This window comes from Acomys minous (assembly GCF_964271855.1).
Source record: "Acomys minous genome assembly, chromosome: 2".
NCBI classification, from domain to species: Eukaryota; Metazoa; Chordata; class Mammalia; order Rodentia; family Muridae; genus Acomys; species Acomys minous.
In genome coordinates, this window is record NC_140484.1 from 131,944,247 (window position 1) to 131,967,903 (window position 23,657).

General features: G+C 51.7%; 1 protein-coding gene across 2 annotated transcripts in view; it reads right to left on the bottom strand.

Moving 5' to 3' along the window:
* Nucleotides 1–13,465, bottom strand: part of SLCO2B1 (solute carrier organic anion transporter family member 2B1) — a 48,093-nt gene extending 34,628 nt beyond the window's left edge. Inside the window, exon 1 of one of the 2 annotated variants that reach the window (XM_084773993.1) lies at nucleotides 12,816–13,465. In XM_084773993.1, the coding sequence (XP_084630119.1) occupies nucleotides 12,816–12,831 (16 nt within the window). In that variant the 5' untranslated portion in view covers nucleotides 12,832–13,465. The remainder of the gene's footprint in view (nucleotides 1–12,815) is intronic. The other variant, XM_084773992.1, reaches the window with a different exon arrangement.
* Nucleotides 13,466–23,657: the final 10,192 nt, after the last annotated feature.

The window sequence follows — 23,657 nt, forward strand, 5'->3', positions numbered from 1 at the left end:
TTTGGAACTAATTATTTTTTAATTCCATAATATTTTGAAGAGTGCTCAACACCGTAGCATCTGTCAGTGTTTTATTCCTTTCTACGGGTAAATGGCACTCCATTGTATGTGTAGATTACATTTTGTTTACACATTCATCAACTGATGACTATTTGGGGGACTTGGGGTTCTTGTGAACACGCACTTTCAGCTCTCTTGGACACACGTCTGGGAGTGGACTTGCTGGGTTCTGTGACAGGTCTGTGTTTGACCCTTTGAGAAAAGCACTGGACTGTTTGTTGCAGCCCTTCCAGGCTCAGCTGGAGCTAGCCCTGTTGCCTAGTTGGCCTGGCCCTAGGGCATGCTGGCACTGCTGTGGGGTGGGGGGTGGGGGTGGCTCGACTAGGTTTGAGAGGGCCCAAACGGAGAAAGACATTGAGCGTCCTCCCTTCATCAGGTCAGACCTGTTCAATGAGCCCAGGGGGAAGCGCCATTTTACAAGGCCACCAGCAACGGTCCAGTCTCTCTCCACCTCTTCTGACAGACTATGGGCTGTCTTTTCAGTGATGGCCACCCAGGTAGGTGTGGCATGGCACGCAGGGCTTGGTTATGATGGCGGGCATCTTTTTATGTTCGCATGTATCAGTTGTATAACTCTCCAGAGAAATGCCTAGACAGTAGCTGGAAGAATGTGAGGAAATGGAAGTACGTGTGTTGGGGTGGGGGGAGGAGTTCCTTTGGGGGCACAAATATCCAGAGGAAATGAAGCAAATGGAGCATCTGGGTAGGGAGGGGCTGGGCGGTGGGGGGGGGGGGAGGGATGCCACTGGGAAGGGAAAAGAGGAGCAGACTGCTGAGGTCGCCTAAAGAAGAGGGGGCAAGGGCCTGTAAGGCAAATGGCCCCAGAGAACTGAGGGGACTACCTCTGAACCTCAGCTCTCCTCACCAGCAGATGCCTGTCACCTGTTGCCAGCGGGGTCTTGATCTGCATTCACAGCGCATGAACACTCTGTCAGAGCCCTGCGCCCTCCGAGAAGGCCTCCCAGAAGCTCAGTCCAGATGTTAAACTCAATAGCCTTCCACACTCCTTGAGCAGATCTGAACCTGGCAGGGGTGGGTGGGGGGAGGGAGGTGGGGTGGGGGGGGGGAAGGAAGCACAAATGCCTTTCCCTGTCTTGGCCCACTCTAACCTGGCCAGGTCACCCTGGCAGCAGTGCCAGCATGCCTGGTCAACCAGATAGCCAGGCTGGAGCCGCTGCTGCTGCTGCTGGAAGGCCTGAAGTCACGGGCTTGAAGGCCCAGCTCAGAAAGAAACGCAAGGAATGCATGAGGAGAGGGAAGACAGATGGGTGGACTAGGCCAGAATGTGCATCCGGAGGCCCAGGCCAGACCCAGTCACCTCACCGCTCTTCTCCGCGCTCTCACCTGCTCACTCCCAGAGCTTCTCTCATTCGCCTAAGGGGAGCTCCTTCTTGCAGCCTCACTCCTGGGCTTCCTGAAGCTTCCATCCACCCCGGGGGCCTCCTCCGCCAAGGCTCAAAGTCCCCTCCTGGCTTATTGTATCTGTTAGTGAAATGTCTATTTCTGGTGCACAAAGTCCGAAGCTCTACTCTCTCTGGTTGGGGGAAGAAAAACAGCAATATGATCTGGACTCTGAGAGCAGTGAGCCTCTCTGAACAGCTGCCAGCCAAAACTGCTTCCTGGGAGCTGTTTGGTGCAAGCCTCTGGTGCAAGGCTGCTCTGCCCCATGCTCAGGCTAGCTACAGCCACACGGCAAGGGGCAATAGTTTAGAGACCAGCCTGGTCCTCCCTCTCTCTCCGGTCACTCTTTTCTAGGAAGGTTCAGTACTGTGTTCCCAACCCCTAGTACCTCCCGGGGTCAGATTGCAAAAGGCAACTCTGAAAAACTGGAGAGCAGAGTACAGGCTTCCTCAAGCTAGAGTTGGACTCCCAGCACCCTGCAAGCCTCCATGGTGAGCCTGAAAATGTCTCTTGACCGTTCTGAGCCCCAGCTTCCTCAGCTTACAGTTGCCAATAACAGTATCTACAGACAGGACTTAGGGGACACTGCTACCAAGTATGGGGCACATTGATGATGGAGAAAACAGCAGAAGTCAGATTCCCCTCCTCACAGTAGGTCAGCGATCTAGGCAACTTACTCCATGACCTTCTCCATCCCCTGCCATTTGAAGCAGGCTTGCCTAAGTCCCCCTTCCTCAGTTTGTCACCATGACGCCATACCCCATTTACCCAATTGTGCCCCTCCACAATGAGATATTTCATCAGACCCAGCATATAAACACACACACACACACACACACACACACACACACACACACACACACACACAAACACACTTCTCCATTTCTTCATGTTTTCTACTGGAGACTCCCATAACTTGTGAACTTTAAATACTTCTACGTTGCTGCTTATCTGGCCAATCCGTCTTTTGTCAGAGTATTTCAGGCATGAAGCCAGGATCATCGAAGGCAGAAAAACCTCTGCTCTGCTGCCTCAGGCCCACAAGGCAGGTAGGTGTCTGCCAGGACTGGCCTTCTGACTGGCACCCACCAAGAGCCATTTCCCGCTAATTCCAGATAAATCTTTCAAGATGTCCTAGACAGCACACCTCAGTGGAGCCGCCTCCTGCTTGCAAGTGCTCTTTGTTCTGGCAGAGCCATAATCTGTTGGTAGATTAACATCTTTCTCCTTGTTGCATCCAGGTTCCAGTCAACCACAAGATCCAGAGAACGGAAATCTTCTCCCTGAGTACACTCAATAGCCCTAGAGGTGGTGACCCAAGTTTGGAGCATATGCTGGCTAGTCTGATGTCCACTTGACGCACAAACTAGAGATATCGAAAAGGAGGGAATCTTAATCGAGAAAATGCCTCCATAAGATCCAGCTGTAGGGCATTTTCTTAATTAATGAGTGGTAAGGAGGGCCCAGGCCATTGTTGGTGGTTTCTTCCTTGAGTTGGCTCTCCTGGGTTCTATGAGAAACCCAGGCTGAGCAAGCCATGGGAAGCAAGACAGTAAGCAGCACTCCTCCGTGGCCTCTGCATCAGCCCCTGCCTCCAGGTTCCTGCCCTGTTTGAGTTCCTGTCCTGACTCCTGCGATGATGAACAGCAATATGGAAGTGTAAGCCGAATTAAACCCTTTCCTCCCCAACTTGCTTTTCAGTCATGGTGTTTTGTCACGGCAATCGTGACCCTAACGAAGACAGAGCACAAGCCGCAGTTCAGCCATGTAGCCTTAGATTCAGGTCCCTGTGGCTTCTCACATCCAGTGCAGGGACAGCAGCCCCTCCTCCCTAGTGCAGAAGGCACCCACGAGGGCCCAACCAGCTTACTTGCCCAATGTGCCCACCTGCACATTGGACCTGCACACTATAGTCTCTACAATCACTACCAGTCCCCATCAGCATGGCCCTGCTGTTCTCTGGTCTTCAGAAGCATCTTTTTCTCTTCCTAGTTTGTCCAGTCCAAGAAAATGGTTAAACAGTTCAGTATGGGACTTCATTCATCTGATCCACTCGTCAAGGAAGCCCCCACTAATGGAATACTGGCCCACAGGTCCCTCCCTCTGAACCGGCTCCCCACCCCAGACCTCCCTTTCTTCTCTCCCTCTATCCTTTCCTTTCTTCCTTCCCTCTTGTTCCCTTCTCTTTATTTTCTCTCTCCTTCCTCTCTTTCCCCCTCCACTCCTTTCTCTTCCCTCCCATCCCCTTCCCTTTTCTGTCCTATCAACAGGGTCTTACCATGTAGTCCAAGACAACCTCAGAGTTGCAAGCCTCCTGCCTCAGCCTCTTGAGTGCTGGCATCCCTTGTGTGCACTATCATGCCTGTTCATTACCATGCCATTCCACAGAGTCTTAGATCCCTCTTGCCCCAAGTCCGCAGCTTTCTATAGTTCCCACCAATCCTAAACCGCCACCCCAACTCTTAGCTAAACCTTCTCAGGTTTCTGGCCATCCTTCCCCCCACTACACTGAAGGCTTTTAAAGCAAATTTCCAGTTCTCCACTCTGGCTGGGTTTCAGCCAAAGCAGAGAGTAGCACTTGCAGTGTCTTAGCTGTGGCTCACAATAAGCATCACTTCATTGGGAGGTCAGGTTGGTCATGTCTTGTGTTGACACAGCCTATGGCGTGTGCTCACTACATGGCTCTCTCTTCCCTGGCAGAGAGTCCACCCTGCAGTCAGCTCTCTGTCCTGCCGTGACACACCACCTGCTCTGCTAATGTCTGCTCCCATCAAGCAACAAGTTCTTCTTACATATAGAACCAGAGAGCTGGGCAGAAGTTGGCCACTGTGGGCAATGGTGGGTGGTCATTGAAGGCCCCACGAGGAACAGTGCTTTCTGGGTGATTTCTTTCCTTCCTTCCTTCCTTCCTTTCTTCTTTCTTTTTTGGGTTTGGGTTTGTTTTTGTTTTTGAGACAGGGTCTCACAATGTAGACCTGGCTGGCCTGAAATTTACTATGCAGACCACGCTGGGTCTCGAACTCTCAGAGATCTGTTGCCTCTGCTTCCTGAGTGCTGGGATTAAAGACATGTGTTACCATGTCCAGCTAGTGTGTTCCATCTTGATCTGAGGGGAAGCAAGAGTTACTGCAGAGTGAGTGGTACCCAGTACCCAGGGCTGTGTTGGGCGTGCTTGTATCCTCACAACCACAGAGCATGCTACTAGGGCTTGGGATGCCTGTGAGCAAACAGACTTGAAGAAGAAGTGGCATCCAGGGTCCCAGAAGTGACTTGGATGCGAGCCCAGACCTGTCTGACTCCTGGGCCGCTGATGTCAGCCATCAGATCTGCACTGATGGCCTTGGAACGAATATAATGACAGTCCCGGGTGTCTTATTCTGGCCCAGCTTCGCTTCTGTGAGTTGTCAAAGGTGGCTATACTGCCATCTGCCACCTTACCAGCTCGTTCTGTAGCTTGTGGGTCAGCTCACTGGTCAGTCAAGTGTTTCTTTCTGTGGCCCGAAAAGGTGAGGCAAGGAAAAGTGGAGGAGAAAGTTGAGAGGGCCTAAGCCCAAGGAACCACAGTATGAGGGCCTCAGCTCTGGGATCCACAACCAAAGCCTGGGTTGGAACTTTCTGGAGAATTACAACAACAGTTGTCGAGAAATGCCAAGGCAGAATCTGAGAGAGTCAAGACATGATACTCCGTACAGAATATTCTGGCCAGTACAGAAAATCAGACCTAGGGCCATGGAGATCCCGGTACTTGGTGGCTGCATCTGGACCAATCCTCCTAGCATCAGTAAGACAAGTACAATGAGCTTGCTTCCCTCCCACTGGGAGGGAACTTCAAAGAGACTCACTGAGGCCACCTTTGTCAGCCCCAAACTCACCAGCTAGTTTGTTTGCAAGTCTGGCCATCAGGGCCTCAGAATAACTTATTTCCTGCCTGTGGAAGGCTTAGCTTACTTACTTTCATCTGATGCAGGAAGTAGCACAGCCTCTACCGGAAGCCCACCCCCACTCCCATCCCCCATCCTCTGAGCCTGCGCCCCCCACCTCCAGTCTCCACACTGCCTCTACTCCAAGTTCCTGCATTCTTCAGCTGCATCTCAGGATCTACTTGCTTTTACTTTTTCTAACTTTGGTGTACAAGAAGAGTCAGCCCGCCCACCCACCCCTTACCCCCTCCACACACGCTGTGCCACCCACACAAATACACCCTGCCAGGTCATCAAAGGGACCAGCACACAAGATGCGTAAAAAGGCAGAGGTTGTGATGGAGAAACCCTGGCCTGAGTCTTCCATTCAGTGCTGTTTCTTTAGGCAAACGGTATCCTCTGGACTTGATGTGCCTGGAGATGCTTCTGGCCCAGGACTTGTTTTGAGGCCTGCAAAATGCTGGCTTGCTGAATGTTTTTAAATGAGTTGCCAGCACTAAAAAAAAAAAAAAAATCAGGAAATTTCCCATCAAACTGCAGGTTTTTGTTTTTGTCTTGAAAGATCAACAGATGTAGCAGGCAGAGCCTCTGAGAGGACTCAGCTGTGTCCAGTGCTGTGCCTGCTCAGAGCAGTTCGCCCTGCTGGAGCCTCAGCAGTGGGTGGGCCATTGTCCATTTCCTGGGCCCCTTGACACCTGTCTGTGGGCTCTCTTGTCTGCCCAGGAACACTGGGCTTGAGAGCCACCTGGACAGGATTCCTGAGTTAGGTAAACAGGCCAAAAGAGCCCAGAACCTATCCAGAATCGCCATGGCCACCACAGAGGTGGTGCTCTGTTGGTTCCTGAAGAGAGAGTAAAGACTCATTCCAGGGCCAGTGAAAAGGCTCCATGAGAAAGTCACTTACTTCCTTTTCTACTCTAGAACCACATTAGAAGGAGAAAAACAGGCTCCTGCAAGCTGTTCTCTGACCTCCAGAAATGCACTGTCAAGTGCACCGTGGGGTACACACATGCACACATTAAATAAACGTAGCAATAAATAATAAAAAAAAGAACCTCAAACTCAGACTCAGGGACATGTGCCCAAGGTTATGACAGCAAGTCTGGCAAGGATATAGAAAGAGCAGAGAAATCTCAGCCTGGCATAGAAGGTGCTGGAAGGCTTCTCAGAAGAAGAAACGGAAAAAGGCAGGGGCGTGAAAGTATAAAGGTCGACAGAGAATGAAGGTGGCGAGGCTGAAGCACAAAAGAGGTGTGGAGCTGGAGAGGTTTGAGGGACCAGGGAATGGGGCAGGAGAAGCTGAGAGAAGCTGGGAGAAGCTGGGAGAAGCTGGATTTCCATCTCGGTGTACTGTTGTAATTGGCTTGGTCACTGAGAGCCGGGAGGATGGAATGGCAGTGTGCTCAGCATTGGACTTGAGATCATGCCTCCAGGTAAAAGGCACAAGCTGGGGACACATGTCTAGGGGATCTCAAAGCACGCGAGGCTGATGTTAACAAGCTAGTGTCTGAACCTGTCCTACCCTGTGCCCCAATTGAGAGCAGAGAAGAGAGGGGACCTCCACCACACACCCACTTTTCAGGATAGTGGACCAGTGTTACTGGTAAAGCTCCCAGCTCCCAGCACTAATGGCACAGTGTCTGAGGCTGGGAAGGGTGGCATCTAGTTGGTGGATAGCGGCTGAGCTATCCCATCCCTCCAGATGGTGGCAGACCCCTTTCCAGAGGTGTGAGCTGGGAGAAGCTCAGGGTGGCTAACCCTCTCCGGAGGGAGCCCTGGCCTCCTCCAGCCCAGCTCTCAGGTTGGTCTTTCTCCCTTGCTGGAGCCATTTGTGTCTCTCACGATGCAGTTTCCACAGCTCTTTCCAGCTGCGGTCAGCTGACCACTCTCTTACTCTTTATCAGCCTGGTTAGGTAAACTCCAGAGCAGTGCTGTGCTGTGGCCGGCCGGTCTAGATAGACCAGGTCGTACCTCTGCCGAACCGCACAAAACAGAAGACCTTGGATTCAAAAAGTGGTGTGTGCAGCATCGAACCCCGTGACCTTAGGTGGCCTTTTAAAAGCCTAAGCCTCAGTTTCCTTCGCTGCCAGTCTCACAGGAAACACCCTGGGCCTGTTGTTATTCTGCAGACCTCAATGGCAAATCCCCCTCCCTTCTCCCCACACTCCTCTGCACCAGGGGTCCAGACTCCCAGTCACAAGTTCAAGGCCCCTGAGAGCCTAAAGCATCATCTACTCACTCCTATAGAACATAATCCTCTAGCTCAATAGAGTCCCGCCATTCTCCAAATTAATTATGTTCTGTCTCTCACTCAGCCTTTACATATGCTGCGCCCCTGACGGGCTGGCTTTCCTCCTCAGGCCATCACTTCTCAGCCCCAGCCCAGCTGAAAAGCAAGCTTGCTCAGTCAAGCTCATCCACATGTGATAGCTGACAAGACTGAAGCCTGGGCTACAGGTGGGGGTGGCCATGGTGATATAGGGTGACTGTGGGGGCCTGAAGCTCCAGCTTCTTCTAGTGTGTCACAGCCCAGCACTGTGAAGGAGGTGGAGTCTGAGGCAGAAAGTGGGGAGGGAGTCTTCAGCCTGGAATTGGCCTTGGCTGTCATTTTTTGGGAAATTCCTTCTGGAAGGACCCTTGGGTGGTCTACCAGCAGGAAAAGGATCTTGAAGTCTAGCTGTTATTTTTTTGTGTGTGTGTTTTTTTGCGGGAGGTCTGTCAGGATGAGGGAGTCAGACACTTTGGTGGTTTCCAAGCTAGGTCAGGGACCCTGCGTTGGGACTTTCTGTTCCCAGTTCTGGCCATGACTACCCCCATCTAAACTCATGATGACCTTAAAAATAGAGCCTGGAGCTTGGGGAGGGGGGGTCCTGAGAGAAGGGTCCCAGGGGGAAGCAGGGCAGTTTCCTTAGATCTAAACAAGAAGCTATTGGCCCAAGGTCATGCTGCCTGCGCATGCTCACAGCCAAAGCTCATCGGTCATTCTCGGTACTTGAACTAATGTCACAAGTTATCCATTCACTCATTCTTGCATAACAGGCCGAGTGTGGGGGTCTTAGCAAGGCTCAGCTGTGGCACACAAGGTCATCCCCAATGAGGACCAGGCAGGGGCTGGACACCTGGGAGCCTTCATTGTGATTCTAAAGAAAGAGGACTAAAGGAAACCCACTGAGAGTCCAGACTTGGCTATCACAGGGTCTGCCTTTGACCGGATGCGTGACCTGAGGTCACAGGTCACTGGTGCTTCGGACTTGTTTTCCTCATTTGTAAACTGGTTAGAAGTCTGACTTGGACTCACAGAACTGTGACACAGGAGTAGGGTTCTGGCGAGTAGTCCCAGGGCACGCAGATCCCAGAAGCATGACCACTAGGCTCCTCACATCCATCTATAGCCCCAACGGCCTCTAAGCTACTACATATGTCTAACTCTCACAGGATCTGTTTGTGTCAAAGTCTTGTTGGCCTTGGCTTAATGTTCTGAGCTATCTCCCCGTGACCTCCACCCTTAGTCTGATTGCTCACCAAGCCCACAAACATGCCCAGTCCATTTGCCTTTCTAGAATGTACGTTCTGTTCAGGCCTTGTGGTACTCCCTTCTCTAGAATCCTGTTCTCTATCCCATCTGGGTGTAGACTACCCTTCCCAGCTGCTGGCCGACTGTGCCTATTTCAAACATTGGCTTTAAATTTTTTTAAAAAATTCTTTTCATTATTATTTTAAAAACAACCCCCCCCACTTTATTGTAATGAAATTACAAACAAAAACATCGCACAGTTAGATTAAAACAGTCACTCAAATACTTGCCCAATCCCAAACTGCACATGTCAGTGAATGTCAACACAATTTGACAATTTGACGTTAGTCATTCTGAAGCCGTAGAGCTTTGCTCCAGAAAGGGTTGTATAGCTGGGCGTGGTGGCGCGCGCCTTTAATCCCAGCACTTGAGAGGCAGAGGCAGGCAGATCACTGTGAGTTCAAGGCCAGCCTGGTTTATTTAGTAACTCCAGGACAGCCAAGGCTACACAGAGAAACCCTATCTCAAAAAAAACAAAAAAAATAAAAGAAAAAAAAGGAAGAGTTTTACACATTCATTATCAATTACTTTTTGTTTGTTTATTTTGTTTTTTCCAGACAGGGTCTTTCTGTGTATCCTTGGCTGTCCTAGACTCACTTTTGTAGACCAGGCTGGCCTCGAACTCACAGCGATATGCCTGCCTCTGCCTCCTGAGTGCTGGGATTAAAAGCGTGCACCACCACACCTGACCCAATTACATTTTTAATGCACTTACCCACCACAAAAAAGGAAAAGAAAAACTTGACAGTTGAAATTAGAAAACCAATTAGCTTTATCTACTCTTATGTGAGGATATATTTCAGCTTGATCTCTCTCTCTCTCTCTGTTTTTTTTTTTTTTTTCCTTTATATTTTCTGTGATCTTGGGCATAGAACATAGAACTCAGGGCCCTGAGCATGCTAGGCATGAGTTCAGTTACTGAGATAGTTCACCAGGCTGAACGTTCACTCCTGCTGACCCAGCCTCCCAGGAGGCTGGCATGACAGGCCTATACCATGAGCTTCCAAAGCTTCAGCAGTTTTAGTCACATGGCTTGGGTTTCTGACTCCACAGATGGACATCACAAAGCTGGGACCCGGACACAGCTGTTTATTTACTCTCCAGTCCTGGCTGGGTCCAAGGCCTCAGGAATGGATGGAATTAAGCCTCGTCCCGCCAAGCCTTAGCCTGCTGAAGTGGGTCCCTTCCATCATGTTCCAGAACCATTGCCAGGCCTTGGCTGCAGGCTGTGAGGGCACAGCACCATTCTAGTGCCTCCCCCTGCATGCTTGAATTCCCCCATACTGATATAGAGGCTCAGACAGTCCCTGCAGAAAGGCCTCTGCTCTGCTGCCCCCTCCACGGACCAAGCTTATAAACACAACAGGGGACCCCCAGGGACTGTCCCTGCCACCTACTGTGAGCATGGAGGAACTGAGTCCTTGAAAGGGATAGAGGGCAGGCCGAGTGGGCACTGACTGACAGTATGACCCTATGCTAAAGTCAAGGCCAGCTCACCATCTGACACTTCTTATTACTAGTCATGGGGAAGTAACTCACAGACCACCCCCCCCCACACACACACATCTGCTCCCTAGTCAGTGACACCCAGAAAATAATTCCCTTTGTGGGGAGCCAATGGAGAAGTATACAAGGTAGGCCAGAGTTCACCAGTATGGCATGAGGAAGAAAGAGAGTGTCCCAGGCAAGTGACAGAGAGGAGAGAGCCTTAGTATTAGGGGGAATCAATGTTCTGCTGGATAGGTGCTGGTGACCTTGGGGCAAGTCACTTGCCCTCTCTGAGTATCCACCTCCTCACCTATTAGAAAAAAGGGAAGATTTCCCTGAGCTCTCCTACAGTCCATGGGGGCAGAGCTGGGATTTGAACAAGAGGCATATGGTTCTCTCACTCAACTCCGTATGTGCCCTGGAAAGACCTCATCTGAACACAGAGGGCCACATCTAGCAAGCAACGGTAGCCACACCTAGAACAAGGAAGGGCCATCCCATTGGTTTCAGATACTTCCAGACCTTTCCCCTCTAGCCTTCCTCATAGGCCACTACCATCCACCCCAGGTAAGTGTCCAGGGAAAGAAGTACAGGAGTGTCTGTGTCATGGTGCACTGTGGCCAACAGGGCCTTCCTCTAGTTTGGAGGAAAGTCCTCACGGAGGCTTTGGAAGTGTCAAGTTTCCCAAGAAAAGGCAGTGGGCAGGGACTCTCCGGGCAAGGGTGTAGAGGCCAGAGAGAGAGGCTTCCCTGCACCCCACTGGGATGGTGTGGGGACATTAGTCTCCTCCCTACCTGATAGGAGACTGTGTGGGCCTAAGGGCACATGCGAGTTGACAGGTTGCTCTGTGGGAGACACGCCTGACTCTCAGTCCCCTTTGGTGTCTATCCCTAGTGGAACAGCTGGCCCTAGACTCTTTGAAGACTGGGGGTCACCCACTGTACTGAGCCTGGCCATAGCCCCGAGGGAGGCTGAGGAAGCACAGCTGGAGGGGGCTTCTGGGTGACTCAGTTCAAGGACTTGGGTCAGCTTCCTGGTATATGTGTGTCAGGAATCAGTTAGAGAAGCCAGAGCCGGGGCAGGTGCAGAATGGGGGGGGGGGGGGGGAGAGGCTAGCTTTTCCCAGAAGATGAATGGGAGTTTGGTTTGTCAATGGCCCATAAACCTACTGAAACCATCCTCCTATGCCAGGTTCAGTGGTACCCACCTGTGATCCCTGAACACTGGAGGCAGAGACCAGAGAACAGCCTGGCCTACAATCAAAACCCTGTGTCACCAAATGAAAAATAAACCTCAACCCTCCCCCACTCCTCTCGAAGTACCCCCCTGGCCCACCTCTCCCCCCCATTCCCCCTCCCAAACCTGACCTCACCCTCCTCTCTCCTATGAGGCCTCCTGAGAGGAAGCATCCATCCCCACCTTTCCTGGTATACCAGGGTCCCCAAGCTGTGCCTGCCACATTGCTGAATCTGCTTGGCCTAAAGCCTTCATTGTGGCTTCCTGGGAGCAAGCCTGGCCTTGCCTGGGTAGGTGTGAGGCCAACACTGCAACAGACAGGGAGCAGCAGGGAGGCCAAGGGTTACTCCACTGTCACTGGTGGGTCTGTCTGTCACTCTGTCCTAGCCACTTGGTGCTTTTCCTTAGTCCATCTCATTGGTTTGATACTTCCAGACCTTTCCTTCTAGCCTCCCTCATAGGCTACTACCATCCACCCCAGGTAAGTGTCCATAGGCCTCTCTCTGGGTGGATCCTAAGGGTCATGTCAGTCCCTTGGGCGTTTGTCCCTGCGGGTTGGTGGTTTCCTGCCTTTCTGGCTCACAATGCTTTCCTTCTCTCTCCAGGTCTTCCCTGTCACCCTCCCAGCCTGCTGGCTGTCCTTGCTAATACCCGCAGGTCCTTGTGACTCTTTGCGCTCTCTCTCTCTCTCTCTCTCTCTCTCTCTCTCTCTCTCTCTCTCTCTCTCTCTCTCTCTCCTTCTCTGTAGTTCTCTGCTTTGTCCATTCATCTCTACATTGGCTCCCTCACACTGTGAGGGGGCGCATGCGGGGGTGGGGTGGGGTGGGGTGGGGCGGGGCGGCGTGAGGGGGATCAGCTTGACGGAACTGGGCAGGCCTGCCTTTCTAAGGTCTTGAGTCTCTAGCTAATCAGGGGTGTTGGCTGGGCTCCCTGCCTCCAGCTGAGTAAAGAGCGCCCCTCCCCTCCCTCTCATTCAGTCTGTTCCACAGACCGATAGATAGGTTGCTCTGTGCAGAACTGAGCCTCAGGCTTGGTCTCCCACGGAGGCACTGTATGTGGTCCCATCCTTGACAGGTGACCCCCCCCCCCCCCCGCAGCTCCCTCCCAGTTCCCTCCCTTCCTTTACTTGCACTTACCTATTCTGGGCCCCATGCCTGGGGGAATTCAGGGAGTTATGGCCCCTAGTTCAACCTGCAGTTTAGCAGGGTTCCTTCCTGGAGACAACTTCTGAGAGATCAGCAGCAGCAGCAGCAGCAGCAGCAGCAGGAACTGTCCCTCACTAGGCTATGTTTCTTTGGTCATACTAATCAGCAGGGGCCCTCCAGGCAGAGGTGGTAGGGACCCTGCTCAGACTGACCTCTCCCTGAGAGCTCCTGAGCACTTGCTCCTTTGTCCAACTCTAGGCCCTGGCCCTTGCTGTGTCTGCTCCTTTGGTTCCATGAATTCCTCTGATCTCGGCCTGGGACAGGCCAGGACTGTAAAGGGGGCGGGTTTGTTTAGGTCCAGCCCCCATCCTGGGGGGAGTGGGGGGGGGCCAGGGGAGAGGCTGGTTCCTCCCTGAGGCTTATGAGGTTATTTCCTAGCACTTGCCTTTGGATAGTTTCCTAGTGTTAGCAGCAGAGGCTAGAGGGAGAAGCTGCTGATGGCTCTTCTTAAGTTCAGGGCTATTCAAGAGAGGGATATTCCAGAATGTTCAGTCTCTTGGCTGCAGTGCACCCCTTTTCCTATGGGTCTGCTGTCTCCCTAGCCCTCTGTGAGTTCTGAAGCAAGGGCCTCACTTCCCACTGAGCCTGGGGCCTCCTTCACAATGCTCCTATCCCCTCTCCCCCTCATCTGTCACTCATAGCTGCCCCTTCCCATCTGCCCCAAGAATTCAGATTAACAAACCACTGTCGTCCCCGGGGGCCCCCCCCCACCCCCACCCCCCGCAAAGCATCATGGCCAGCGCACTTGTGGGACTGGTGTTCAAAGCTGCGTCAGGTTCAGCACCTAGATGGAAGGGGCTGGAAGGAAAGGAGGGGGAGAGGAGAGAGGAAGCAAGACAAAAAGGAAATGTGAAATTCGTAGAGACATCTGGACAGAGGCCTCGCAGACAGCTGGGAGAATGAATGAGCGAACCCATCCCAGCACTGGCCTTAGCCAAGGGTCAGGAGTCACAGGCAAGTCCCTGAACCTCTCTCTGAGTGGCTGCAACCTCATCCGCACAAAGCAGCAATTCTCCTTGACAGGGCTGGTGTGAATAGAGAGGAAATAAATGAAGAAGCCAGAGGCTGAGCTGGAGGGAGTGGCCGGAGGCAGGGCCTTCACCAGGCTGGGGAGAAAACAGCCTGGTGCCTGTTCATCCAGGAGGCTGGAGGTGCCCCGTGTGTCGTCCCCCCACCCCCTGCCCCCGCCCATTTCTCAGATGAGTCAAGGGGTCTCCGTTACTTGCCACAGAGCACCCCACTAGTTGGGCAGCATCTGCCCCCACCCCCATGCTAGAATCAGGCTTTTTCCTTCAACCCAGGCTGTCACCCTAGGGGAAGAGTCTTCTTTTACCCCAATTTAAGATACAGAAACGAGCTCAGCCCCCATCTCCAGAAGAGGACCTTTCCGTGGAACGGGGGTGTGGGTTTAGAGTCCAGCTTCCTCTGCAATGGTAAGAGACCCTCCTTTAGCCCGCTTGGCGATAGAAATCAGGGGCATCTGAAACCCAGGTCTGCCTGGCAATTCGGTCCAAAGTCAGCAATGGAGTCTTCCTAGAGACTGGAAGAGGAGGGAGCCTTCCAGATTTCAAATCGCAGGTGTACAACTGCAAGAAGGAAGGTTGCTTTAGATTTCTAGAAACTCTCTTATCTCTGGCTTAGTCTGGGAGATGTATGGAGCCATAACATTCCTCACTGAACTCAGATGTGTTTAGCTGGAGCAAAGGTTGGGGAGGGGCCTGAGCTTGTGAAACTTGAGCTAACAGCTCCTGAACTATTAGTTGAGTAGGGTCCCATCTCCAGGAGCCCTAAACTTTGTGATACTGCCTTGCTCCCTGGCTTAGTGTATGTACTTGAGAGCGCTGGTGTTTGCTGCAACCTGCATACTTTCCTTACACAGCACCACAGGGGGTGTGGGGTGGGGGGTAGGTCCCAACACCATCTGCAGATTACCATTGTTTGCGAAACCCGATGCCTTTTTTTAGTGTCTCCTGCTGTTGGCATGCTTTTGCAAAGCTTTGCAGCTCCATCTTACAGCCCCACTGCTCATACCCAGCCTGGTGCTGCTGTAAAAGCCTGAGCTGTTTGCAGAGCCGGACAGAACCTTTCTCTCTGGGTAGCCCATGTAGAGACGGGCCTTTCTGTAAACCTGACTCAACAGGAGACTTCATCTGTGGAGCCATCTGCTTCAGGGTACAAGGGAAGGATGCAGGGAACTAGATTGCCGAGCTCCATTCCGGTCTCAGCTCTGTCACAACCCTGCTGAGGGACACTTGGGCAAACCCTCTGCTCCTTGGGACTCAGTCTGTCTTACCGGCTGTTAAGTGATCATGGCATCAAACCACCAGCCTGCAGGAAGGTTCTGTTGGCCACTGTGACCTTGCACGGAAGATAAAGAAGGCGAGGAGTGGTCAGAGATGCCTTCCCCGAAATGCTCCAAACTGCCCCTCAGCACCTTCATTCTCACTTCCCTCTGCTTGTCAGTCAGAGAGGAGAGTGGATATCTATAAATGATAGCTCTGTCCAGGGAAGGCAATGGCGTGCTTGTTCTCCTATGAGGACACTGCCACTCAGAGAGGTGACTTGCTCAGAGACAACCCCCCCTCCCCTGACACACACACACACACACACACACACACACACACACACACACACACACACTAGTTTCTCTACAGCAGGAGATGGGCTGTGAGTTAAGGGCATCAAAGGCAGATATATTGTACTGAGGTCAGTGTTGGAGACTGAGGCTACAGAGTCGGGAAAATGTGGGAGCGACTGTCTGCTTCTCCCCCGGGGTTTCTTCTCTGACCAGTAGAGAAGAAACAGCCCCCCTCCTGCTGAGAGTCAAGGCTTCCCCTTTCGCTGGCCTTCTCTATCCTGATGAGACGCAGCTCATTTCCAGACACACCACGGTCTGCAGGCCTGCTGGATGAACAGGGCTCTAAGAAGGGCTGTGCCAAGAACCCCTGGACTCAGCCACTTGTGCTTTACTGAGGCTGCTTAACTCCCCTGGACTTCCCCCACCTCCAAGACTATGGGAGTGCCACTCACCCCAGGCTCTATTGTCTGAACCACCTTTCCCTGGGTCTCGCTGTCTCCATGGCTGGCCTAGAAGCTGCATCCTTCTCTGGAAGTGACAGGCCTGTTTCCCAGAGAGCAGTTTAGTCACCTGATACTTTTTAGGCCCTGGATGCTTCAAACCTGAGCCAGCAAGAATTCTCTGAGGCTCACTGTCCTCTTCTGCAGTTAAAAATATAAATAAATAAATAAAATTAAAGAACCTCCTGGCAGGACCACACAGAACATCACAGCCTTGCCCTGTCTCCTAGAGTTCTCTCTCTAGAGAGGCCTCTCTGGATGACTTGGAGCCAGTTGCTTGCCCTCTCTGATCCTCCATGCCCTTGCCTGTGAAATGCCTGTCCACAGCTGTCGAGGCTGGGATGAGCTGATGAATGGATTAGTGCTTGCTCAATTCTGAGAGCTGAGCAGACACGGGGTGGGGGGGGGGCATTATTAATATGGCAGCCATGATGACTTGTGATCCTGGGAGCAGAGGAAATGGAGGAAGTCAATCATAGCAGGGGCGCATCAGGTCAGTCAGACCTGACTGACAGCCCCAAGGCAAGCAATAAATCACCAGGAAGCCCCTCCCCCAAGATAGAAGGGAGCTCAAAGGCAAACTGGGAGCTCAGCAGACTGGCTAGGTAGTCAGGGTTAGGTGTGAAGCACCGTGTGTGCTTTGGGGAAGTCTCTTATGGGACCCCAGCTGGGAACTGGCTAGGCTGGGACCCCCAGCTTTCCCTTGGCCATCTCTGTGCTGGCATTACTTAGGTCCTGCGTCTGCCTGGTTGCTAGTGTCATTATTATAAAATGGGGAGATGCCTGGCAGGGGGCCCATTCATCTCTGACTTTGGAAGGATTGCATAAGCAATGTGTTAGCAGAGTCAAGTTTGGGGTTACCGTTATTAATAATTTGTGTCCTTGGAGAGATGACACGGATGGGTGCAGCAAGGCTGGAGGGGACACAAGGTGGGAGTGAGGGTGCAGATGAGTCAGGTAGAGAGAGTGGGAACCAGAATAGGACGGGAAGACATGGTTTGGAGGAAAGCCTGGCTCCCCGCAAAGATTTTTGCAACATTGCCCCCTGGAGGCAGAGAGGAGGTCTGCACCCTGGACTTTGGAAGGCCCAGAACCAAACAAACAAGGATGTTTGTGTGAGTTCTGGCCTCTCTACTTTCCAGCTCTTTTACTTAATTTCGACAGTGGAAGGATGCCCCAGGCTTAACATTGGATTTTTTTTCAATTTTTGATTTTCATCTTTTTGGGACAGTCTTATTTTGTACCTCTGGCTGGCCTAGAAATCACATCCAATCTCCCGTGTTAGCCTCCTGAGTGACGGGATTACAAGTGTGAACTACAACACCCAGCTTACCTTGCTTCTCCCACTCCACTTTTCATTGTCAGTATTATGGATTTGAAGCAGGGTCTAGTGTAGCCCAGGCTGGCCTTGGACTCACTATGTAGATAAGAACGAACTCTTGACCCCCCTCCCCCCTATCTCCCAAATGCTGGGACTACAGGTGTGTGCACAATGCTCACCTCATCTTGCCCATTTTCAGGTGGGGTAGTGGGTGTCCATCCAACACCGCATTGCTTTCGTCTCTAAAAGCAAGCAGCGATCTCTAGAAACTCGTTGCCATAAAGCTGCACACTCGTTACCAGGCTCTCTGAGGCTATGACAGCTTCAGGGAGGTATAACACCAGCTTCATCCAGGAAGGCGAATCACTTCCTCTAGCCTGTGAGTCTGAGGGTGGAAGGCAGGATTACCAGTGACCCACACTTGCAGTAGCTTCTTGGGATGCTCACTCAGGGGGCCTGGGCCACATGGCACTTCTGGAAGGACTGGGCTGGCATTGGGGCTAAGGCTGGGCTGGGCTGCTGCTAGCTCCATGGGGAGAAGGGGGACAGGACCTGGGCCAGTGTGTTTATATCCATCGCTGCTGTTTATATGGAGTTTTGTCAGCTTGCATCTGGAGATTGCTCTACTTTCACCACCCTAGCACATACATGCCCTCCAGTCAGCACACAAAGTCTCTTTAGGTTCTGGAACACGTGTCTAAAGTGTTCTGGGTGATGCTGGCCTTATGCAAATGCTGTCCTCGCTTCATTATTTAGGAGAGCGTACTGGGTGACCCTAGCGAGGGAAGAGGCCAGGTCTCAGGTCTTTCAAATGGAGTGGCCTCCCCAAGGCAAGGGCAGGGGATAGATTTCTCCAGAAAATAGGACTGATGGTGATGCCAGAATGAGATCTGGGCCCAGAGCTGGGGTGTAGCGGGACTCAGAATCCTGCACTTGGATGGGGGACTCGTGTGTGTGTGTGTGTGTGTGTGTGTGTGTGTGTGTAAGAGAGAGTATGTGAGTATATGTATATGTGAGTATGTGTTATGTGCATGTGAGAGAGTGAGTATGTATGTGTGAGTATTTGTATAAATGTGTGTGCATGTGAGAGAGTATGTGTGAATGTGTGCGTGTGAATGTATGTGAGTGTATGTGTGCATGTGCATATGAGTGTGTGTGTGTGTGTGTGTGTATTAGTGGTGGGGTGCGCACCCTGGGTTTTTAGGTCTTACTTTTCTCCTTGTTTGAGCTGGGGTCTCTTATGCACTCTAGCCCGTGCCAGGCTAGCTGGCCTGAGAGCTTCCAGGGATTCCCCTGTTTCTGCCTCTCACGTCACCACAGAAGGGCTGGGATTACAGACTGCCCACTGTGCCGAGCTCTATACAGGCTCTGGGGATCCAAATCTGGGTCCTCGTGCTTGCCTCACAAGTGTCTTGCCCATTGAGCAATCTCCCTAAGCCCCAGTCTCTTAAGTTTTAGAGCTGGGAAGCAAAGGAAGGCAGTTTTTTCACATGAGTGAACCAACCTAGTTTTTGGAGAAATTTAGGCCTGAGGTTAGCTAATAACTAGCTGCGTTATCATGCAGTCATTTAATTTTTCTAAGCTTCTGTCTTCTTGACTATAATATGAATGTGTTGACAGGCATAGCCTTGTTCACCTGAAATCCCAGCTCTAGGGAGTCGGAGGCAAGAATCTCACTCTAAATTTGAGGCTGGCCTGGCCTACCTATCATGGTTGAGGCAAGCTTGGGCTACATTGTGAGATCCTGCCTCAAAAATCAGCAAAATAATAAAAAGGAGGTGCATTGATGATGTGCACGCATTGCTTCCAATAACCTAATAGAACCCTCAATTTCAAGATGAGGAAGCTGAGGCACAAAAAGGCTAAAGCATTTGCTCAAGGTCACAGAGCTGGCAAGGTGTCCTTCTACTTCCCCTTGGAGCATCGCCAGGAGGTGAGCTGGGAGGCAGGGAGAACGTGTTTCTGCCTGACATGTCCGGGACTCCAAGCTGAGAGGGATGGAGTGCAGAGAGGGGTCTGGGCTCCAGTATTCCTGGTCCAGCCAAGGGTGCAGGAAAAGATTTGTCTTCACAATAAGTGTTAAAACTCCCAGGGAAGCTTGCAAGGGAGAAAGATTCCCTCTGTAATGGCATGATGTCACATCTTTTTTAGATGGACTGCCAGCATCAGACCAGGTAGCATTGGGGAGCTCAGGGCTCTGAGACCAAGTTGGGAGGTGACCTGACCTGACTCGGGCGAGTTGGGTGGCTGCTTCAGGGACGGTGGATCGCCCGCTGCCGCAGAGGGGCACTGTGGCAAGACGGTAGCAGTTCGCACTGCCTTGGCAAGCTTCAGAGGCAGCTAACTTGGTGGCTGTGGCGACTGGCTGTGGTTAACCAACGGGGGAGTGTGGTGGTCTAGTGATGGATTCTTCAGGGAGAAGAGGAGCCCTTCTTTCCCCAGTGTTACAGCCCAGAATAGTCAGTCTTAGATGATCATCAGTGAAATAGATGGTGAACACTTTACTCGAGGTAGACAGGAGCTATAGAAACCTTGGTCAGTGGGAGGGGTACTTGCAGGGGTTGGGGGAGAATTCATTCCATTGGCTAAGATTAAGATATTGGTGATGCTCTATTTGCATCCAGCTGCCCACTTATGTGACTGACTACCTGTTCCCCTGGCTGGGGGTTGCCATGCTACAGAGTCAGAGGCAAGCACAGAAACAGGGAGTTCGTCCCATTCTTGCCATCTCAAGATGATCCTTTTAAATCTCAAGCTTGAGATTTCTGGGGTTTGAACATGCTCCACCTTGCAGTCCCATGCCAATTCCCCCTGGTGGCACAGTCCACACGCCCCCACTGCAAGGGACAGGTCAGGATCAGAGCCCAGGCAGTATGGGCCAATCCTAAGTCAGAATCCTAACTGCGTCAGAGGCTGGCCATGAACTTGTTCATGGCAGCCACTAGTCTCCATTGTCTTGGGCATTGAGCTGAGTCCTGAGTTAATGCTGTGGACAGGGATCCAGGCTCGATCCACTCATAATGATCTGGGTGATGCTGGCCGGTCACTTGCCTTTGCCAAATCTCAGGTTTCCCCATATAATTGGAGGCATTTGAAGCCCAGCTGGTGACTCCAAGCTTCCTCTCTTCCAGCTCAGACCCCTCTTGGACTCTGTGTATCCTCACTCTGTGTGGACCCTGGGCTTGTGTGTACACAAGGCTTACCTGGAGACTGGTCTCTCATAACTGCAACCCCAAGTCTGTTCAGTACCAAGCTGATCTCCCGCCATTGTCTCTCTCCTCAATCTGTGTGGCAATGCCCTTCACTCTCTGTCTGCTCCTGCCCCACCTCTTACCTGGAGCCTACTCCTCTTTCTTCCCGGACCCTTGTTTTGCCGTCTCTCTTTTCTGAATTTCCATTGTCCCTGATCCCAGTCAGTCCTCCACACCTTGCCACAGACCCTTCCAAGGCCCCAACTTCCTGTGCCCAGCCTTCTCCACGGAGCAAAGCTTGTTCTTTGACTCGACACCCACTTCTCATCACATCCAAAGCCTAATCTCCCTCCCAGGTGCATGAAGGCTCCATGCACAGCCTTCCCCGCCCCCCAGTCTCTTTCCAGCCTCACTGAAGCTCCGTGCACCCCCAGTCTCCATGCCTGAGCCTGAACGTTTCTCTGATCAAACACCCTTCCAGAATCATTCACACGCCACCCAAGTTCCCAGATGACTAATGTTTCTTGAGCTTCTGGAAGGATGGGTGATGTCAGGCTCATGTACTCTTCCCAGGTCCTTGGCTAAAGAGTACCTAGCAGTCTGGCTCCATCACACAGTCTCCTGAGCTGAGTTAGTTCCTCTGCCCTCAGTCTGGGTCTTTCCAGTGAAGATTTAGAGTTCTGGTGGCTCTTCCTTATCTAAGACCTTAGGCTAAGGATGCAGTTACTCCGGGGTCACTTGTCACAGGGCCGCATAATCCTAAAGGAAAACAAAGGGGGGAAGTCTCAGCCTCCCCAGAACAAAGCCTCAGAGGGAGGGGTGCATGCGCATGCACGTACATGTGCGTTTGCATGTGTGTGCATGTGTGTGTTTCCTCTCTGTCGTAGTGGTGTGAGGGCTACACAGACGGCTGCTCATTCACACAAAGCATCTCACTACATGGTCCCTTAAGCCGACATCAATTGTCTCACCACCCTCACTTACAAGGTGAACCAAAGCAGAGAAAATGCAGCCACTTGCCCAGGGTGCACAGCTGCTTGGTGGTGTCTGGACCCCAACCCAGGTGCGTTTAGCCCTGGAGACAACTGGACCTCTGCTCTGGCCACACTGCCTCTTGGTGGAAGTGAGAATGACAGGGACAGCCACACAAGAGGCTTTGACATGGGGTCTGAGCTTGATCTGCTCCACAGAGCACCGTGGCCCTCCTCCTGCCCGTGGCTGGGAAGGAATCCAGGCTCTCCTGAGATGTATTTTTAACTCCCTTTCTTGACACTTTCCTTTTCCAGCCTGTCATGTCTGTCAGAGCCTCACACCTCTAAGGGGGTGGAGGTGATGGTTAGAAGCAATGGGAGTGAGACAGAGAGAGACAGCAGGCACTTCGCCATTCTCTGCTCTCCCAGAGAAGAGTGGTACCCTGGCAAGGTCCAGGCAACCAGCCAACTGACCTCTGAGTGAGGGCTCTCCCTCTCTCTCTCTCTCTCTCTCTCTCTCTCTCTCTCTCTCCTTTCCTTTCCTTTCTCTTCTCATTTGTGTGTGTGTGTGTGTGTGTATGTGTGTATGTGTGTGTGCGTATGCATGAACACACGCATTTGCCACACATGCATGTGGAAGACAAAGGAAAACTCACGGGACTTGCCTCTTTTCCTCCATCAGGCTCAGTAGCAGGTGCCTTTATACTCTGAGTCATCTCTCTGCACTGCCCCCTAACCCCAGTTATTTTATAATTTGAGTGTGTACATGCTCCTGAAATATGTGATCTCCTCCTGGAGACATTTCAGAACCTCTGCATCTCACAGTTAGGGAGGGAAGGGACAGTGAGCAAATGGACCTCCTATGGTCCTGGGGCAGAGGGACATGGGTGCGCAACACGGTTGAGATGTGCTTGTGGCTCCTGCTTGCGCCTTCCCCCTCATTTTAACCTTCACTGTATCAGCACAGAGATCACACCTAAGAAATCCTCCCTTGATGTACAGTCCTTTGTTTTACGGCAAAGGAAAAAGATCATCTGATGTGCGAGGCTTGGCTCTCAATTAGTCCAGCACCAAGATCTGAGCCTGGTCCACTCTGCTGTCCCCAAATGTGTTGAGTGGTGATCAAATGTGCCTATGCCTCTGAGCCCACTCAGGTCTTAAATGGGCCTTGTCCCCAATCCTCACCCCATCTTGCAAGGGGCCCGTTAGTGCACTCTGCTTTTGCTTGTCCCTCCTGCACCCGGGGCTTGGAGCCAAGTCCTAGGTTCAGAGGTCTGATGCTGTGCTTACCATCATGTCTTCCCTGCAATGGTTAATACTGTTGAATTGACAGACTCTATCAAACGGGTGACCATGGAGACAAGGCTCTGGGCACATCACGAGGGAGTGTCTAGGCTGCATTAACTCAGGTGGGCAGACTCGCCCTAAATGTGGGTGCTACCATTCTCAGACTAATTTGCCATGGACCACCCCAAGTCGAGTATGAGGGTCCCTGGGACGAGGGTCCTCGGAGACTTGGTGGGCAAGGATTCGGAGGTGACAAGCAGAGAAAAACACAGAGGCAGTTTGAATCCGAGTGTATTTTGCAAGCAAGCAGTCTAGATTTTTATACACATTTTGAAACAGTGAGCGCATTGTGGTTGCAGTTTCCATGGAGTAGATTCAAAGGGGTCAGTGAAACAACCAGGCATATAGAATACACAGTACAAAGTACATAGTAATAGCATCATTGTTTCTAAGTCATTAACTTGGCACAGGCAGATATTACATTCTCAGGTTGAGCCAGGGGCCAGAGACAGTCCTCAGTAAGATTAACTTTTTGCTGTTATCAATGTCTGACACCTTTTCCCATTGATGACTACCCATCCATCCCCTCCCTCACACACACCTGTATAGGGGAGAGGTGGACGAGGTGTAGTAGCCAATCTATAGGGTCTTCTATATCTAGGAGGACACCAGAGACTGCCCTTTAATACATATGCCACACCACACAGAGTTTTTTATTGTAGGAATTAAAATTCTGCTTTTACTTTCACTCTTGTCCAAGTCACCTTTTCCTTAAATTGGCTCCGCCTTTGGTAAAGACTCTTCATTTAATTGAGGGGATTTTTTCAATCGCCTCTTTTTGCTGTAAAACGTTCTCCATTGTTTTATTATTCTTAAGAACTTTCAGGATGTCTAATAATAAATTAGGCACATTTGGAGGAGGCGT